Source organism: Euprymna scolopes, unplaced genomic scaffold (genome assembly GCF_053919585.1).
Source record: "Euprymna scolopes isolate OS-2025 unplaced genomic scaffold, ASM5391958v1 sca526, whole genome shotgun sequence".
In the NCBI taxonomy this organism is placed as follows: domain Eukaryota; kingdom Metazoa; phylum Mollusca; class Cephalopoda; order Sepiida; family Sepiolidae; genus Euprymna; species Euprymna scolopes.
Window position 1 is genome coordinate 15,001 of NW_027633576.1, and position 21,210 is coordinate 36,210.

Here is a 21,210-nt window from a genome sequence, read left to right on the forward strand (position 1 = left end):
GACAAGCAGCAGATGCACCAGCCCAGATGTGACAACAGTACTCCATACATGGGCGAATGGTTGCCTTATAGAGGTATAGGATACTGTCAGGCGTAAGTAGTTTTCTAGCACGGTAGAGGGAGCCAACCTTCCTTGCAGCAGCCTTGGCAATGCTCTCAATGTATCTATTCCAGTTCATATTCCCTGTAAACGTTAGGCCGAGGAGTTTAAAAGAAGTACTTTCAGGCAATGTGTTCTTGGCCATTGCTATTGGTGGTAGAGAAGGTTTCTTGTAGTTATTGAAGGAAACAAGCTTAGTCTTAGCAGCATTGAATGTGACCAACCATTTTTGTCCCCATTCCACTACGGATTGGAGGTCATCTAGTGTTTCTGCCATTTCCTTGGATATGTGTTCATTTGTTTTCCTCTCATATCTGTTATAGAGAGTGGTGTCATCGGCAAATATACCCATCTCCGAAACAATTTTATCAGGAAGGTCGTTTATGAATATCAGGAATAATAGAGGTCCAAGTATAGACCCCTGAGGTACTCCCGCATTTATGTCATATTGTTTGGATGTACGACCGTCGAGGACAACTTTGATTTTTCTATTACTTAAGAAGGATTTAATTACATTATGAATTCTTCCAGTGATTCCATATGATCTAATTTTCCTTAGAAGACCATCGTGCCATACCTTGTCAAAAGCCTTAGATATATCAAGGGCCACCGCTCTACCCTCCCCTGTTTTATCCAATGAATGGTATATACGTTCAGAAACTACAGTTAAGATATCTGCTGTTGAACGGGCTTGCCTGAATCCATATTGTTTGTCAGTCAGGAGTTTAGCAGCTGTTAGGTGCTGGACTAGGGCTTGATTAACTAAGGAGTCAAATATTTTGGCGAAAAGTGGGAGGAGGCTAATGGGGCGATAATTTAGTGGGTCAGTTCTTTCACCAGAATTCTTGAAGACTGGTACCACAGAGGCGGTTTTCCAGCAGTCGGGAAAACAAGATTCGTTAAGGCATTTATTGTAAAGTTTGGACAGAACTGGAGCAACCTCGGCAGAGCATTTTTTTAATAGCACAGCCGGGATGAGATCTGGTCCACATGCTTTTGAGGTGTCTAGGTTTTTTTATAATAGCATGTACCTGAGATCTGGTCCACATGCTTTTGAGGTGTCTAGGTTTTTTATAATAGCATGTACCTGGTCTAACTAATTATCTATCTGCCTAGTGAAGTAAATAACAGAGACTGAATTGAGAAAAACAATAAGTTGAGCAAGCATGCAAGTGCAGAAAGGATCAAAGGGTCATGTTGTGCCATGTATCAAACTTGGTTGACTGGTTAGTTTCCACCGGAAGTATCCGAATGGGGACCGGACGTGATGTATCACGTGTTCCGGTTTGAATAAGCTGAGTTAAGTGAGTTGGATCTGAGATGCTGAGAAAGACAAATGGGTGTAAATGGGTCTCCCTATAAGGGAGGGGATGGTCTCAGAATGGAGACATAGAAGAACTCCCAAGCCAAAGATCGTCGGTCACTCCATTTCTGCTGACAGGATGCCTGGGAATGAATAAAGAATATACATAAAAATACACATCGTCTTCGGTCCCTGTCTTGAAGCATTTCCCTTAAACAGGTTCCAACTCCTGCAGGAGCAACCAGCAGCAGACAGGTATGTCATAATGTTTTGTGTATTATATGTTCTTAAAAACTAGTCAAGTCATGGGCTATTAAGTAAATAGACAGTAAAGAATATGAGGACAATAGTCCATTAAATAAGCAGTTAAATAATACACAGTTAAGAATACATATAAAATACACAACATATGGTGCAGTGACCAAGATATTTCTCCAAATTTGTGTAGATTTGGCAGGAGTATAGGATAAAATGCTCTCGTATTGTTATAAAGAAAATCCATTATCTCCTGAAGGTTAGGAAGAACAAAATACACAACACTACAACCTAAAAGGTTATGAAAAAAAGGCTACATTCCAAACATTTTATTCAGAAATTTACATTTTTATAAAATGAGGCATTTTAAACTTGATTAGAATTATAAAACCAGAGGTATAAATTCTACGAAATTATATGAAAAGTGTATGAAAACATTCAACAACCAAATTTAATGAGTTTTATCTCCATTGCTTTTGATGACTTCAAAAATTCTGTGGGGCATGCTAGAAAAAAGCGTTTCCATTAAGGTGTGGTGGATGTTGCTCCAGCTTCTGAAGATGGCTTCACTAAGTTTATTTTTTGTTGAATATTGTTTGCTATTTCGATAAACATCTCTTGTAATTTATCCCAAAATATTTTCGATTGGGTTTAAGTCCAGTGAGCATGCAGGATGTCTCAAAAGATGGATCCCATTTTCTTGCAGAAAGGTCAAGGTCCATCGTGCAGTGTGGATCACAACATTATCCTGTTGGAATAACAATCCATCCCTACACAAACGATGGCCCTCCATCATCAACAATGTTTTTTGTAGCATGCTAACATAATCAGCCGTTGTCTGACGACCCTGCACCACCTGAAGCTCCATTGTCCTTCTGTAAGAAAAGGGACCTCCTACCATTAGGGACCCTTCACCACTATGTCATGTGGAAAAAATTTCAAGAGGTATGTTTTTGTTATGCCAATATCGTTGGAAGCTATCAGGACTATCTAGATTGAATTGTTTCATATCAGAAAACAGGACTTTCTTCCACTTCTTAATGTCCCATGTTTTGTATTTACGACTAAACCTTAAGCAGTGGAAGCAGGTAAGGAATTTGTTTACGCTTTTTATTTACTATGCCTTTTTGTCATAAATGTCATCTGATGGTTACTGGACTGCAATCAGCATCTATGACTGCCTTAATTTTACCAGAAGAAAGTCCCCTGTCTTTCACAACAACTTGTCTTATTCTTCTACTCAATGCATGAGAAATTTGGGGGGACTTACCAGTGGATTTTGCTTTTCCATAATTCTCACTTTTCTTTAGAAAGTTGCAAATCACAGTTTTACTGTGATTTACCTTAGCTGCGACCGCACGCTGTGACAAACCTTGCTTATAGAAATCTAGAATTTGAGCATGCTCAACTTTGGTAAGTTTGCTTGCTTTAGGCATGATGACACCTTTACACAGTGATTGCTTATCTGTAACTGAACTAAAAAACAATTTATACTTCTGGTCTTATAATTTCGATCAAGTGTAAAATGCCTCATTTTATAAAAATGTAAATCTCTGAATTAAATTTTTAGAATGTAGCTTTTTTTCCCATAGCTTTTTAACCTTAAGTGGGAGGAATTTAAAATCTTTCCTTTTAAAAAAAGGTTTCTCTTTAAAGATTTTCAAAAGGATCAGAAGTTTTTCTTATTTCTTTAATTGCTCTATCTCATACATTTGGCTTTTTATTATCTTGATAGGTTCTGATTTTAAAGACAATACTTATATTCATCTTTACAATCCCTTCTCTCTCTCTCTCTCTCTCTCTCTCTCTCTCTCTATATATATATATATATATATATATATATATATATATATATATATATATATTTGAATGAATGTTTGGAGGTACAGAATTTATATACAGTTTTGAATAAAATAGGCGGAAGTTTCTCAAGAGCTCTTTCGGCTATCATCTCATCAGAAGAAAATCGATAGCGTACAAAATAATATTATGTCGAAAATAAAGAGTTCTAATAGGGAACTTATTGAATGTGCCAAAACTACAGGGACACTAAAATAAATTTATTAACGTTTAAAAACGATTAAAATATTGGCACAACGAGGGGAAAAAAAAAAAAACGGGAGAAAAGATTCAAAGTTCCCCAAAGAGAAACAATGCGTTTGATGTTTCCTTTTGCTGACAAAAGAAGGTTGACACACTGCAATAGAGACAGACTCCAAAATCTTTAAATGGTTTCTGGAGTCCGCTCTATGTAGCACCTCGAACCATTCTATTTGATATCTATCGGCACAGCATGGATTGTCAACCAAATGCTGGCCAATAGTAGAGTCCAAAGCTGCAGAAGGAGGGAGACCACCAGACCCCATCCTCCCTTGTCTGATCTTTGATGGAACATGCTGGTTTATACGAGTCAAAAGATGCAAGGATGTTCGCCCAACATAACCAGCATCGCACTGGCATTTAAATTGATATACAATATTGCTATTTTGGATGTAAGGCAAACTATTCTTGCGAAAAGATGGAAAAGCAGGTCTCGTAGTATATACCAAACGCAAAGACACAGAATAAAAGCAGTCGTAAATACTTCTGCGAATCTGTTTGGAAAGTCTGTTACTCTTTTCCCCAATCCACGGTAATTTTAAATAAACCGGGCATTTCAAGGGTCCAAGCTTTTTAGGGGATTAAAAATCCGCAATCTTTTTGAAAATACAGTCATCAATAAGGTCAACAGGATAACCATTATTGATGAATATTTCCCAGATCTTATCGAGTTCGGCGTTTAATCTGTTAGGGCTCTATCCACCAAAGTATTAATTAAGCCGACCTTACGTGATTTTGGTACAAAAGACAACCAGTTCACATATAGGCCAGTAAATGTTGGCTTTCTATAAATTGTAGTGAGAAAGCTCCCCCCTTGAACGTTCGACAAGAACATCCAAGAAGAGAAGCGAATTGTCCTCACTTTCCATAGTGAAAAGAGCCCCATGCAAGGAATTCAACCTATTAAAAAATATTGACGCTACACCTTGCGATGGAAAAATAGCAAAAGTGTTGTCAACATATCTGAAATATGCAGTGGGTTTTGTTACAGAATTGAACAGAACAGATTCATGGTACCCAACGAAAATATCCGCTAAAGTTGGGGCCAACGGACTCCCCATTGAAACCCCGTCGACCTAACAGTACATAATATCACAAAAACTAAACTCCATGGATTTTGTGCACATTAAAATCAGTTCAATAAGAATCTCTTTAGAAAACCGTGGGGCAGTCAGGCGACCATCATAGAGCGCATCGGTACATATACGTATAGTCTCATCCAATGGTATGTTGGTAAAGAGACTAGAGACATCAATTGAGCACATAAAAGATGTCTTTGCATTTGAATCCAACCCACGTACACAATCAACGAACCGAAAAGAATCTGGGATGCAGTGTGTGGTATATAACTCACGCACAGGTTGCAGAATTTCCACAAGCTACTGAGCCAAAGAATGTTGTGCCAAACCAACCATTGATAAAATAGGTCTTAGTGGAACATCTTGCTTATGGATTTTGGGGAGACCATACATTCTGGGACATTGTGACCCAGAGGGTCTGATCCTGTCATAGACGTCCTTGCAAAAAAACATTCTTTTTAAATAATGCAAGTAGAAGTCTTTGCATTTTAGCCTCGTTCTTGCAAGCATTATCTGTCAACTCGACAGGGCCGAGTTTACGGAATTTCGAAACATCATTGAGAATAACTGCCATTTTCTCAACATAGTCCGATTTGTCCAAAATCACCACTCCTGCGCCTTTGTCTGGTTTGCACATATAAATATCAGTATTGGACATTAACGCTTTCATAGTTTTAAATTGCGTTATGTTCCAGACAAAGTCGCAATGATCGACAGGTGTGTTACTGTATCGGTGAGCTAAGGCAACTAAATTTTTTCCGGGATGACAGAGTTCTATCTAGAGGTTTAGATTTTTGTATTCCCCCAATGAGTATAAATAAAGAGAGAACACTTTCTGCCTTTGAAGTTTTGTTCTCCCAACTTAGACATAATGTGCCGAATTCCCCGAAAAAAATTTATGGGATGAAATCTAATTTAGTTGCCTTAGCTCACCGATACAGTAACACACCTATCGATCATAGCGACTTTGTCTGGAACATAACGCAATTTAAAACTATGAAAGCGTTAAAGTCCAATGCTGATATTTATATGTGCAAACCAGACAAAGGTGAAGGAGTGGTGATTTTGGACAAATCGGACTATGTTGAGAAAATGGCAGTTATTCGCAATGATGTTTCGAAATTCCGTAAACTCGGCCCCATCGAGTTGACGGATAATACTTGCAAGAACGAGGTTAAAATGCAAAGACGTCTACTTGCATTATTTAAAAAGAATGTTTTTTGCAAGGACGTCTATGACAGGATCAGACCCTCTGGGTCACAACGTCCCAGAATGTATGGTCTCCCCAAAATCCATAAGCAAGATGTTCCCCTAAGACCTATTTTATCAATGGTTGGTTCGGGACAACATTCTTTGGCTCAGTGGCTTGTGGAAATTCTGCAACCTGTGTGCGAGTTATATACTACACACTGCATCCCAGATTCTTTTCGGTTCATTGATTGTGTACATGGGTTGGATTCAAATGCAGAGACATCTTTTATGTGCTCAATTGATGTCTCTAGTCTCTTTACCAACATACCATTGGATGAGACTATACGTATATGTACCGATGCGCTCTATGATGGTCGCCTGACTGCTCCACGGTTTTCTAAAGAGATTCTTATTGAACTGATTTTAATGTGCACAAAATCCGTGGAGTTTAGTTTTAGGAAACATCAAACGCATTGTATCTCTTTGAGGAACTTTGAATCTTTTCTCCCGTTTTTTTTTTTTTTTTTTTTTTCCCCTCGTTGTGCCAATATTTTAATCGTTTTTAAACGTTAATAAATTTATTTTAGTGTCCCTGTAGTTTTGGCACATTCAATAAGTTCCCCATTAGAACTCTTTATTTTCGACATAATATTATTTTGTACGCTATCGATTTTCTCTTGATGAGATGATAGCCGAAAAAGCTCTTGAGAAACTTCCGCCTATTTTATTCCAAATTATATATATATATATATATATATATATATATATATATATATATATATATATATATATATATATATATATATATATATATTGTGTTAAGCTCTTTAAATAAAAAAATGGTTTTAAAAAAATGGTTAAGATGATTTACATACAACTGTGAGGACATCACTTTCAGCATATTTAAGTACAATTGGCCATGTTAATTTTCCAAGATGTTGACGGTTAATGCTGTCAGCCACAGTAGAAAAATTACGGTCCGGACCATCCCACATCCAATTACCTTACAAAAAAGAAACCATTTTTTCTTACATTAGAATATTATACAAATAAATTATACAAATAAATGTTATGTTTTTGAGCATTAATTTGAAGAGTGATAATTTGTATTATTTGAATTACTCTTTTCATCTTGAGCATTATTTTCACAACGTTTTGGCCAATGTAACCTCCAATCTTCAAGTGTTTCTTGTCACACTCGGGGAATATTTCTGTCAAACTCATGAATTTGCACAGAATTTCAAACAGAACCTTTTACTTAATCCATAAGAGTAGCATGATCTCATTCTATCAGCCGTAACCAGATAGATGTCTTAAGACATTCACAATTGTATTCTTTGTATTGCCTTCACTGAGGATTGAACTTTCAATCTCCCGAAGAGTGTCAACTAGAAATGAATTTTTGCAAACCATGGATTAATGAATAAAGTACGAGTTAAAATTCAGCTCTAAGTGACACTCTTCTAGAGGTTGAAGGTTCAATCCTTAGTAAGAGCAATATGGAGAATACAATTGCAAGTTACTTAAGATTTCTATCCGGTCATGGCTGACTGAATGAAAGCATAGAAGGATTAAATAAAGAGTTATGTGTGAAATTTCGTGCAAATTCACAAATTCAACAGAATATCTCCCCAAGTTTGATAATTAAAAATACACTTAAAGAAGGTTGGAAGTTACCTCAGCCAAAACATTGGTGAGAACAGTAGTCTGATTAATTTGAATAAATGTTGATGGATAGAAAATGTTAAAATACAGTTTCTGTAGAATATGTTTAGTTATGTGAAAGCTGCATTTAAAATGATAGAAAACTTTAAAAAAAAAAAAAATGATTTATGGTGAAAAAATTTCTGCATCATCCAAGAGTTACTTCCCTTGTAATATAACCAATATAAAAGCCAGTACAAAACGAATAAAATATTTTAAAAGTTGTTTGATTTTGTCTCTATTTTTTCTTTAACTTGTTTGTATAATAAATATATGCAGATGGGGCAATTATGTAGTATAGTTAACAGCCAAGAAATCAGAAGATAAACAAAATATACAACAAATAAATGTAACCAAACACAAGAATATGTAATTTTCTACATACTTGCAGAGTTTTACAGTTCTGATAATTTTTCTAATGTTTTTATATCAATATAAAACTGTGTCTCTATCTGCCTCTGTTGCATATAATAATCCAATATGAGTGCTGTCAAATGTGTCCTTTAGTTTCAATGTTGTATAGATAACAACTTATATTTTTTTTTAAATTATAATTAATAAATCACCAAATACATTAAAACTGATTTTTTGACCAATCTGTATATTTTTAACTTAATAAAAACTGAAATTGTTTTAAAGTTTTTCTTTATTTTAGAATAAGTTGCAGCATCTTAAAAGTTTTGGCCTAACGTGATCAGCCATTTTTTTACAAGCTCAAATAAAAACTGGTGGTGGTGGTGGTGGTGGTGTAGGCCGGTAATAATCAAGACAAACACAGTGGTATAATTAACAAAAAGTGTGTTACAGAAGTATACGTCATGATATTATATTATGGCCGGGCAACATCGGATATAAAACTTGACGCCTAATAAAGAAAGGAGAACAAAAGCTTCATAATTTCCACACACAACATTTGCACATTTGCCCATAAGAAAAAAAAATCCTCTCATAATATTGATTGCAAGAATTTGTACAGCAGATTTCAAGAATCTCATTTGTCGTTGCCCAAAAGGGTCCAGAGATTACCTGAGAATTATCATCGTCATAATGCTGAACAAAGACATTCAAAGAACAAGAGAGAACAATCCCATCTTCCTTTTGGAGAAGTTAACAACTAAGGAAGATCTGCAGCAAATCTACAAATCTCACAGAAGACAAAAATGACTCGTAAAAATTTTGTCAAACAGAAGACAATGTGATTGGAGATGAGAGAATGTGTTAATTCATCATCTGAAATTAAGTTTTCATGATGATAACTTCAAGTCAGTTCAAATACTTTTAAAAATCTCATTGGAAATATTATACATACAATCTATTATTTATGTCAGAATTAAGAAATCAATCTGTTGTGAAGTAAATTTATGAGTGATAAAGCAACAAATATGAAGAAATAAATGGATGAAAACGATTCTATGTAGATCAACAATAAATTATTTATTTCACAATTTACAACTGGGAGAATTACTATAAAAAGAGGAGGTTCACTAAGCCGATAACTCTGGGCAGATTGATCAAGCTTCAAAATGTGTTTTCGCAATGGAGATAACTTGATAGCACAAGAATTATTTTCCTTTAAACATTATTTTCTAGACAAGATGGAATTTGTTATCCATCGAACACAATATCATTTTGAATATATTTACACTCTTCACATTCTTTAAATGCTCAAGTAATTAATTGATCACTTTCTTCAAATAGGTATTCATGTTTATTGAGTTATTTCTCCTTAAATGATATTCACATTATCTCACCTGAAATATACTGATCAACCAAAGAATGAATTCTTCTATTTTAAAAATACAAAAAAAAACTTACACATCATTACAATGTTGCATCTCTGTGCCTGTTTTACAAGTACTTTAACAGAATGTACTCTGACACACTCATAGCCGACTAACCCGGTATGTAGCAAAATCATATCAGCACGACCCATTTTTACTGGTTATAGAATTCTTTCTCAAAATAGTTGCCAGATAATATCCAAACAAGTCGTATTTACTTAACATCATCTAATACATTCTCTATAAATTGTTTGCCTTGACAATTCATGTTTCTTTTGATTGAGTTTAGTGACTTTGAACACAAACCCTTGTTAGTAACTATATTTGATATTTTTACTCTCTTTGCTAGATTCTAATTAAAGATTATCCTTTTTGACAGTGGTCTTTGAAGTGGATGGACATGTTTTCACCTACCTTTATATTTTTACATAATTATTACATCATTGGCACTGTTTCATCAGGTCTATTTTCATGTAGAAGTTTAGATGAGACTTTCACATAGCCAGGCACCCCATCGTTCCCCCTTTTTTTTACTAGTCACAGGAACTGAACAGGTTGTGACTTGGTTGCATTCAACAATTCACTTTGGCTGGATGGGAGGTCAAAGAGTTCATATTATTCAATCAGGTTCTTCAAAAATTCAAACCTGTTTCCTTTTCTATTTTCGTCTCAAATAGACACTGGAAGGCAGTGGCTGAGGGTCAATCATGTTGAAAACAGAGAAGATTTCCACTGCCAAAGAGTAATGTTTTCAAGGAGTAATATTTTCTAAGAATAATTTTTCTAGGAATAATGTTTTCTAAGAGTAGCGTTTTCTAAGAGTGATGTTTTCTAAGAGTAATGTTTTTTAAGAGTAATGTTTTCTAAGAGTAATGTTGTTTGAGAGTAATGTTTTCTAGGAGTAATATCTCCATTCTCACTGTAAAATTTCCTTCTAAGAATAATAGCATTTCCCCAGAGTAGTGGATTGTTATTGTGCTGTAAAACAAACCAACAAGGAGTATTTTTTTCTAAGAGTAATGTTTTCTAAGAGTAATGTTTTCTAAGAGTAATATTTTCTCAGAGTAATGCTTTCTAAGAGTAATGCTTTCAAGGAGTAATGTTTTCAAGGAGCAATGTTTTCTAAAAGTAATATTTTCAAGGAATAATGTTTTCAAGGAGTAATGCTTCTATTTTCACTGTAAAATTTCCCTTCTAAAATAATAACGTTTCTTAAGAGTAGTGAATGGTTATTGTGCTGTAAAACAAACTAAACCATTCTAAGATTAATGTTTTCTAAGAGTAATTCCCCCATTCTCACTGTAAAATTTCCATTTAAGAGTTATATTTTCTAGGAGTAATATTTTCTGAGAGTATAGAATAATTTATCATATAGAATTGTACTTGACAACTTTATTTGGCATTAAATAAACCCTAGATGCTTGATATGCCATTAAAAAAACATCATATTCAGTTAGACAGCTTGATTTCTAAACTAACCTATCTCTGGGCAGGTCTTTAGTTATCCCTCTTTCTTTCAAGTCCATCCTTATCACTTCCTTCCAAATATTCCTTGGCCTTCCTCATGAACTGAACTATATCTACTAACCCAAAAACTTTCATCCTTTTCTTTCAATGTTACCAAACCAACAAAGTCTTCTGTTTTGTACACATCTCCCTATTCAAATTTAATTTTCCTCTGAGGTGATCAGAACTAAGCCTTCCTTTAAGACTCGCATAACACAACCATCATATCATCATCATATCATTTCTCTCCAGGCAACGCATGTCTAGTATTATAAATTATTTAGAAGAACGTTTTGCACGACTCACCAGCTTTCATACTTTTTGCAAGTTCTTTTCCTTTAGGTTCCACCATTAAAACTGAAAGAAGGAAAAAAAAAAAAAAAAGAATTGATAATGGTGACCTTTTGAGTGGCAGCGTAAATCAAGGCTTTTAAAGTTTTATTTTTCTTCCTTTATTCAGAAGAGTTCAACCTTCATTTTTAGGCCTTGGATGGAGTCAAATTCTAGACTTTCAAACACCTATCCGATTCTATCTGATCAACCCACTCATCTTATCCCACCAAACCAATCGACCTACAATCTGACCGGATTCTAATCAATCGGCCTACTCATCTTATCTATACACAAATATGCATTAACTTATGATAATGTCATGTCGAAACATTAAAGTTAAGCAATATTAAGTCTGGTCAGTAATTAGATGGGTGACCACTCGGGAATACCAGATGATGTAATTTGAAAACTGAAAGTAGCTGTAAAAATCCATCTTTCCTTGATCTAGCTATGAGTGAAATAGTAGATAAAACTAGAATCTCAAGCCTTGCTAGGACAACTAGTCTTTCAAAAGGAAAACTTTAAAATAAAATTCTTTTCTGCTTATACCAACATTACTTTCAGTCATCTGACACGTTTCCTTGCTTTTACTTAATGTCAAATTAATTTGGATTTGATAAATGCAAGTCGTTCACCATCTGCTGTCATTTCTGTGTAATCAAAATTCTTTCTTTTATGCTACTACATGTGTGATTATAAATATTTCAGGTGCAACTTTACAATAGTGTGTCTTTGAAAAAATGAATGTCAGAGAAAAAACATTATTACATACTTATGCATCATGCTGAAATTAGTATAAATTTCAAAGATTACAAAAAAAAAATGGTCCAGTAGAAAAATAGCCATAAGTAAAAACAGAATTTTTTGAAGGTGCGATTTTCACTGTAAATTAACCCTTTAAGAACGAAAATAGGGGAGATAACTGCATCCTATCGTTTAAGTTGCTATGCGAAGAATCCAATGATACTATATGGTCAGCCATCTTGCTTTTTCTTAATCTACTGCATACTTTTTTCAGAAAATCAGTTCTAGCACATCTTCTATTGGATCATTTTTCGTAATTTATACTAATTTCGACATGACACTTTACTTAATTATATTTTCCCTGGAATGCCTTCGTTCGAAAATATACGGCTGGGTCGGATGACACACTACAGTAAAGTGGCACCATATTTCACTTCTAAGTCATGTCGCCAGGAGGAACACAGGCAAACCATGAAACTTACTCTGTCCAATTCCAATTAAAATAAAATAAAGATATTGTAAAGTATGTTGTAATATCTGTATGGAAATCATGTCATTAAAATTAGAAATATGTATAATAGAAATCAAAATGTTAAATATGCATAACATCAAACGAATAAAATAAAATCAGAAACACAAATGCTTAAGTTCTGAAGTAGAAACTTGATTGAAAATTCTGTGTTTTTCTTTTTTCAACCAATTCTTTTACCTCCTAACTGACTTATCAAAAATAAATTATTTCTAAAAATGTTAACTAAAACCAAATGACATAAAAACTTTTTTATTTCAAATGCTCAAATACCATAAGAAGAATTAAGTAATCAGGATTAGTAAATTTACAAATTGAATACATATTTCTAACATCACCGGGACAAATAATGTTTCTTAGTAACGCCATTGTTTTTAATTGTAAGAACTGTTCATTTATATATAGAAGAATAGAATTCCGTAATATGAGAATATGCTTAGCTCAGCCAATGAGAATTGCTGGAATTTCCAGAGGGAGAAATCATTATTTTGGGAGTGGGTAATAGAAAGATAATGGTGTATCTATTAGTATATGGGTTAGTTAAGAATGATGCTTTGAAAACATAGTTATAATGTGTACATATTTTCCCGGTGTTGACTGGGGGTGGTATGAGCACTGTAGATATAGAGGGAAAAATACGATCTACTTCCTCTAAAGAGGTTGGCGATCATGATGATGATTCTCTTAGGATGCAATGTAAGATTTTATTATAACGAATAAATGTCTAAAACGACGTTCTAAAATTATATAAGATGGAGGATAATAGTTTTGACATAATAAATTTGTATGTGGCATCTGCTGTTGCAAACCTACGGTAATTATATACAGGATAAATGTTACCAAAGGCAAGATAAGTTACTCTTCTACCTAACTGGGAGGATTTTTAATGTTTTTACTTAATGTAAATCATTTGGTTTGAAAAACAAGCATTTTTAAAGGGAAAAAAATGAATGCGTAACAAATACATTCTGACCATTTTTTTTTTTTTTTTGTAGCTGCATACACTTTAAACTTGCTTGTTTTTCGAGTCAATTAAACATTTTACATTTTAGTAAAAACGCTAAAAACCAAGCCAGTTAGATAGAAGAGTAACTTCTCTTGCCCTTGGTAACATTTATCCTGTATATAATATTTTGATTGCACTTGGTAACATTTATTTGGTAATATTATTTGATATTTTGTTCACTTTTTTGAAGGACTATGAACAGTAAAACATACTGTTTTTCATATATATTTTGTTACTTACCTTTGATATGAGGTTTTGACAATTTAGTTGCTAAGGCAATTCCAGCCGAGAGACCACCTCCTCCAACTGGAACGACTATGGCTTCCAGATCAGAAACCTGCTCCATGAGTTCAATAGCAATTGTTGCCTTAATGAAATAAAAAAATTAAAAAAACATTTGATTCCAACAACAAAAACACTGTGCAATATTTGTTTCTTGATCTTTGCATTTTCTTGACAACTCTGACGCCTTTCCTGTCAAATCCTTCCGCTGCTCTCACCGTCGGACTCTCAGAACACCAACACCAAAGTCATGCTTATTTGTACATTATTGATCTGCCTGTATGTATCTCTCTTTATTTGTTTACCCTGGAAATACATGTACTTTATCGATTGTGTTGAGAAATCACACCCCTTCACTGTTGAAGCCCCAAATGCTAGAAGGCTACTGTAATAGCTTCTTCCCTCAAACAACTAGACTTTGGAATTCTGTTCTTGCTACCTGATTCCCTTACTGTACTGATATACAGAAGTTTAAATGTAATGTAAACCAACATCTTGTTAATCTTTCCTAGGCATGGTCCCAAATATCCTTTTAGCTATCTTTTGACTAGTATCATGCTATCTATAATAACACAATTTTTTTGTAGAGAAATTAATCCGGGGAGCTACAGAAAATAATAATAATAACATCTATTATGATTATGAGAGTTGGGCTAACACAACTGGGCTGATAAAATATAGCTTAAGATTAGAGTGTAATTCTGAAAGCACTATTGAAATTCAAGCCTGAATGTGCTTTGACATGTTGTAAGTTATCAGTTGAATTGAAAAATAAAAACATAAAAATAAAAACAATTGTGAGAAATATTATCAATAATAGAAAAACATCAAAGATTTTTATGAGTCATAAGGATGGTCTGTGCTTGCTCCCTTCATGAGACTTAGCGAGGTACACACAATACATAAAAAAAAAAATAATAATTTGGGAAGAAGCAATAAAAGTGAGACATATAAAATCCCTTTTCAGGGTTTTTGCTGGATATCCTCTACATATAAAAAAAGATCTTGTGTCTAATTTTGCCTTTATCTAGACTTCATTTCAAATTCACAAAAAAATGGCAGAAATGGGGCTTGAGAAGTAAAAAGTGACAAAGATAATAAAAAGAAAAATTCTGCAGACAGTTTGTGCATGTTTTATTTCTCCTAACAAAGATTAAAATTAAGATATAATGCTACTAAACCTTGTGTTTAGAATCCTTATTTTCATTTTGATCAAAACCCACTACATGATTTTGATCTTAGAAAATATCTAACATTTAATGCTTAAGCTAAAGGAGTCTTAAGAAGAAATCAAAATCCAAGAAATCTTGCTTAATCAGCATCTAATGAATATGAATTAAATTTAAGGAAAGTCTGTAATATTTGAGCCTCCAAGTAGAAAGTGAAATTTGCTCCATATTAAGCTCCCTGAGATCCTTTAAAATACCCTTTTCCAAATTAAATTTTAGACATACCTATGAATTAATGCAAATATTTGAAAAAATATCTATTGTTGACCTTTCACAAAATCCGAATTTTCACAAAGTGGTTTCACTCCTTATTATTCCATTTTGCATAAAACTAAATATAGCTCATATTACAACCCCTTACATCTAACTAACATTGCTAAAATTCACAAGAATTGGTAGTTTAGAAATTAATCCTGTACATGCAAATATATATATATATATATATATATATATATATATATATATATATATCAGGTCGACAAGAAAGTTCATGAGGTTTTTAACTTTTAAATTCAGATGAACATATCTCGGCTCAAACAAAAATTTATTAATCGAAATAAGCACTATCAGAATCAACACACTTTTGCCAACACAAAATAAGTATACTTATGCCAGTAACATAAAAATCTTGTGTTCTGGTGGTGATGAAGTCGCTAAAGGCGTTTTTGATATTGCTTAGGTTTTTGAAGCATTTCTCGTGCAGAAAGTTGTTGAGATGCTTGAAAAAGTAGTAGGTTAAGAGGTCTGGAGAGTAAAGCATATGAGACAGAGTTTTGTAGCCCAATTCGTTCCACTTCTTTAGGGTCGGTTTAGCAATGTGCAGTCGAGCATTGTCGTGGAGGAGAATTGGGCCATTTCTGTTGACTAATGCTGGGTGTTGTTGTCAAAGTTTCTGATGCATTTCATCCACTTCAATGGTTTCGCCTGCATTCCAAAAACTGTAATGGATGAGACCGGTTGCAGACCACCAAACAAACAAAAAAATGAATTTTTGTTAATTTGTGTTGAAAAAAAGTTTCTACTTATATCCATAAAATGTAGAAAATTCTGCAAGTTAGATAGCCATGAACTTACCTGCCCAGCAATGACATCATAATTGTCGAAAGGTTCAATAATTTCATAGCTTTTCTCTGCAGATAATTCTTTGCATAACAATTTTCTAAAAGATTAAAGAAAAAGTAAATATCAACAAAGTCCATATTTTATTTTTACAAGTTATAATTTTATTTTATTTTTACAAGTTATAATTTTATTTTATTTTTACAAGTTATAATTTTATTTTATTTTTGCAAGTTATAATTTTATTTTATTTTTACAAGTTATAATTTTATTTTATTTTTACAAGTTATAATTTTATTTTATTTTTACAAGTTATAATTTTATTTTATTTTTACAAGTTATAATTTTATTTTATTTTTACAAGTTATAATTTTATTTTATTTTTACAAGTTTATAATTTTATTTTATTTTTACAAGTTATAATTTTATTTTATTTTTACAAGTTATAATTTTATTTTATTTTTACAAGTTATAATTTTAATGTTTTGAAAAATAAAAAGGGAGAAAACTCTGAAAATGTAAAACAATTTTGCAAGATTCTTAAAATGAACGCTAATTTATAACGGAAGTCGCCTGACAATAATCCATTTCTATCACTTACGGATGACAAATGTTATTGTGGGAACTCTCATTTGAATGAATATCCAAACAATCATGTAATATTACCTACTAATACTGCCATGTTTTACTGTTGTGTCTCATTTTTTAAAATGAGTCAATGTCCACACATACAAATTACTGACACCTACAAAACCCCATACTTTGAGCAATTGCCTGACCTCTTACAAATGGCTTTTCAACTAGCAAGGCATTTTGTGGCAATTTGGAGCTGATAAATTTGAATATCAATCGTCAAAATATGTTGTAAAACAAAACAACCAAATCCACTCTAAATAGTGGTTAAATTTAAACGGTATAAAAAAAAAAAAAACTCCTATAGCTCCTCACATCAGGTGGCTTCATGCCTTGTCTGGAGCGATTTTCATGAAAAAAAGTTTCATAACAATCTGTCCAAAAGTTAATTTCATGTCACTTTTCCCTTAGCCAGAGGTCAGACGTTTTCACAAGCTAACTTTCTCTGCTTAATATCGATGTTATCTTGATTGGATAGTTACTTATGATAACATGTGGATCTTTGATGATAACCGTAAAAAATCAGGTCAATGATTTGATTATAATCAGTCCCCCAAACACTTTCCAAATCCAAATTGTTACATACAGGTATATACTGTCTCTAACCATATAAATAGTGTCCGAATGAATATACCATTATATATATATATATATATATATATATATATATATATATATATATATATATATATATATATATGTAATGCATAAGATATACAATTGTCATCTTTGTATGCTTGTGTGCGTAAATATACACATGTTGCATACTCACATATTAAACCTTAACAAATTGTGACATATGTTACATATGCACGTTGACACTCGTTACATGCAAATGTATATACTATCTATAACCATGTATGCATATTATATTGTCATCAGATCTGGGCTGGTGCACCAACCACTATGACTCGTCTAATCCAAAGTTGCTAAGTTTGCTGAAAAAAAAAAGTATTGCTTTATGGAAATCACTCACTTGATCTCAGAAACTAACAAGAACAAAAGATGATTATTGCAAGAGATTCCTATTGGTCTTAGTCTTGAAAAGATCAAAGCTATAGGTAAGAGGGAAGCAGTAAGCAGGAAGAGAGTTCCACAAGCCTGCAGTTCTTGGAAAGAAGCTACTGGAATAGGAAGCTGCATTACAATGATGTATTAAAACAGTGAATTGATGAAAACCATGAGATCAAGGATTCAAACGAGCTGGAACAAAGGAAGCAGAGAATAGATCAGACAATTCTGAAAGATACAAGCTATAATAGTATTTATAGAAAAAACTGAGATTAGCAACATCATGTCTGTAAAAAAAAAAAAAGATGCAGAGAAGAAAGAGTGAGGGTTGATTAAATTTCAAATACGTTTGTACACTTTATCAAGAATCCTCAGAGTTCTTCCGATCAAATATTACAATAGTACTCCATACATGGTTTGATAGTAGATTTGTAGAGATAGAGAACAGTCTCAAGTATAAGGAAGTGTTTAGAGAGAACCGACTTTATGAGAAGTAGAAAGAACAATAGATTTAATATATAAACTCCAAGAAAGATTTGAAGAGAAAGAGAGTCCAAGAAGTTTCAGAGGCATCCATGTGAATCTCAGAAAGGAAAGGGATACATGATTGAAAGACATAAGCTCAGTCTTAGCATGATTAAACAAAGCAAGCCAAGTATGCTTCCTTTACTAGGCTAGAAAACATTTGTCAGTATCCAATAAAGGCATCATTAACCATTCAAGGAATATTGTTGCTATACTTGGCTGCTGCACCAATCACAATCCACTTCTTCCAAAGTGCAAAAAATAATTTATAACCTAATAGTTTGTGCACTGCTGCAATGTTGCATCCCTTGTTTTATAAGTACTTCCATGGAATTTGCTCCAATGAACTTTTTCCCTCATATCTCCCTAACAAAAATACCCCTAACCCACTCAACAAGCAGCAAAATCTCACCCCTTCCCTGTAGAGGTCCTTAGATGCTGGATGATTTTCTACTCTGATAGTTTTTTCCTCAAAATGCTTACTTTTTTAATTCCCTCCATGCTGCTAATCATACCAACATTCAGAAATTTAAATGCATTGTGACCAAATATCTTGCTGTCCAACTCCCTAACTGGGTTGCTTCCTATGAATCTGGCTCCTATCACAATAACCTTATCCTTGAGTAGAAAAATTCCTTCTTTAGTGGTGAAAAACATTTTTTTAAATAAGAGAATATAGCTTTAGAAAAAACTTTAGGTCATCAATGTCGGTCATTTTTAACAAAATATGTATCAAAGGTTTTCTGCAAAAACACACTTCATATCAAATAACAGCAAAACAATGTCACATATGTGACAATGTGCAAAATCATTAATGAATTCACAGTACTTTCTGCAATCAAACCATATTTGGTACAAATGACCTTTAGCCTGTGCCCAACTTATCATTCACGTACCTGGCTTGAGGAGTGGGTTGACTGAGCACTACTTCAGCTCCGTATGTCTTTACAGCATTTATCTTCACAGCTGCTGTGTTTTCTGGCACCACCACCAAGCAGGGCATCTTCAATTGTTGAGCGGCCCATGCAAGCGCCAAACCATGATTACCGCTACTGTGAGTCACCTATAAAGAATAAAATAAATCTATTATGTTCTACAATATTAAAATAGCCATCCAATCAGCATGCACAGATTAGATCACATGATCATTGGAACAGACAGATAATTTTAAACTGACCAATGAATAAAGAAATTCATTCTTATCAAAATGATCAAGTCTTTTTCTGTGCACTATCATTATTTTTATGGTAGGTGCTCGACTGAGTTTCAATCTATGGTTCCCTCATCATAAAACATGCGTAACAGATTCTCATCTAACTACAACTGTCGACATTAACCCTTACTTTTTATCTGTGCTTAAAACTAAACAAAAATTTCTTTCTTTAAACTGACCATCCGTGAAGCACAATACAGTGGGGCTGCTTCCCAGCTGACTATAACATGGTTGTTTTCAAGTTCAATGTAAATAAGTTGTTGTTGAACTGTCCTCTTATATAATCAAACTCTATCCAAGTTCCACCATCATCACGGTATTTTCTCACTAACTGGCATTCATTAAGCCTTATCCTCGAGTGGACTTTGGGCCTTGATAAGCGGTGAATACCAAGTAAAACAAGAAGCATTTTGCAAAATTAAACTTATTACTGATCCACAAGCACTCCAATCTCAAAAGGCAAATTTGTGAAACATTTTTTTTAAGCCATGAACAAAAATAAATATACAAACACTAAATCAGGTGGTTTTTATTTTATTATTATTTTTTATTACTGTACAATTTTTTGTTTTTAAGGCCAGTTCTACCCTTATTACAATAACCCCCACCAATTTTACCCAAAGAAAGAAAATCATCATTAACATCATCAGCATCAGCAACAGCATATTCAGTTTAACATCTGTTTTGCATGCAGACATGAATGTTGTATTAAGTGTAAAAATTAACTTCCAAACTAACCTATCTCTGACCAGGTCTTAAATCATCCTTCATTTTCTCAAGTTCATCTTTATTACTTCATACAATGTTTTCCTTGACCTTCCCTTGTGAACTGGCTCTGCTCTCTAAAATATTCCACATCTACTAACCCAAGAACTCTCATCTATTCTTTTAACGTGACCATATCATCAAAGTCTCCTATTTTGCACACATCTCCCTATACTGTCCAGTTTTCATCTTCCTCTGAAGTCATCAAATCTAAGCTTGTCTTTTTGTCAAACGATAAAAAGTAATCATCGAACTAATCATTGATGATTCTTACATTGTGCTCATTAATACCACAAAGAGCATATCAAATGAATTTCTATAAAACATTAGCAGAATGGTTTGTAGAAAAAGAAAAAATACTTACAACTCCTTTAACATTTGGTTTCCGTTCTTGTAAAGACAAAATCTGGAAAAGATAAAATGAAAAACTAAAATCATATATTTAATAATAATATACTAACATATTTCATGTTTGTACGTACATTATCACCTTTCACAGAAGTTTTTAAAAAATGAGATTGTTCGATCAGCTGATGTCACTAAGGTAAAAAGAATCCAATTTTATTTATTTTTAAATGAATTGTTGCAAAATCGAATTCTTTTGTCCCATAGAAAATTTGAAATGAATTTGTTTTATTGATTTGGAAGAATATTTTTGATAATTATTTTTACGCTAAGAAGACAATATTTATTGTTTTAAAAAGAAGAGATGTTATGAGCTTGTCTTTGTTTCTATCGTTATTTTCATGGCAAGTGATCATCTGTGGTCCAATCTATGGTCAACCCTTGCCAAACTTTCAAAACACTCGACTAGCTACAAACGCTATCAACAATTTCCCCCATTCTCTATCTGTGCCTAAATC

At 33.3% G+C, this 21,210-nt stretch overlaps 1 protein-coding gene across 1 annotated transcript in view; it reads right to left on the bottom strand.

Annotated features, from left to right (window-relative positions):
* Positions 1-20,822, bottom strand: part of LOC145274965 (uncharacterized) — a 26,960-nt gene extending 6,138 nt beyond the window's left edge. The window contains exons 1-6 of the mRNA XM_080127549.1: positions 20,712-20,822; positions 19,266-19,432; positions 16,216-16,300; positions 13,871-13,997; positions 11,325-11,375; positions 6,903-7,030 (exon numbers count right to left, since the gene is read on the bottom strand). Coding sequence (XP_079983675.1) covers positions 6,903-7,030; positions 11,325-11,375; positions 13,871-13,997; positions 16,216-16,300; positions 19,266-19,372 — 498 coding nt within the window. The 5' untranslated portion in view covers positions 19,373-19,432; positions 20,712-20,822. The remainder of the gene's footprint in view (positions 1-6,902; positions 7,031-11,324; positions 11,376-13,870; positions 13,998-16,215; positions 16,301-19,265; positions 19,433-20,711) is intronic.
* Between the last annotated feature and the right edge of the window lie 388 nt (positions 20,823-21,210).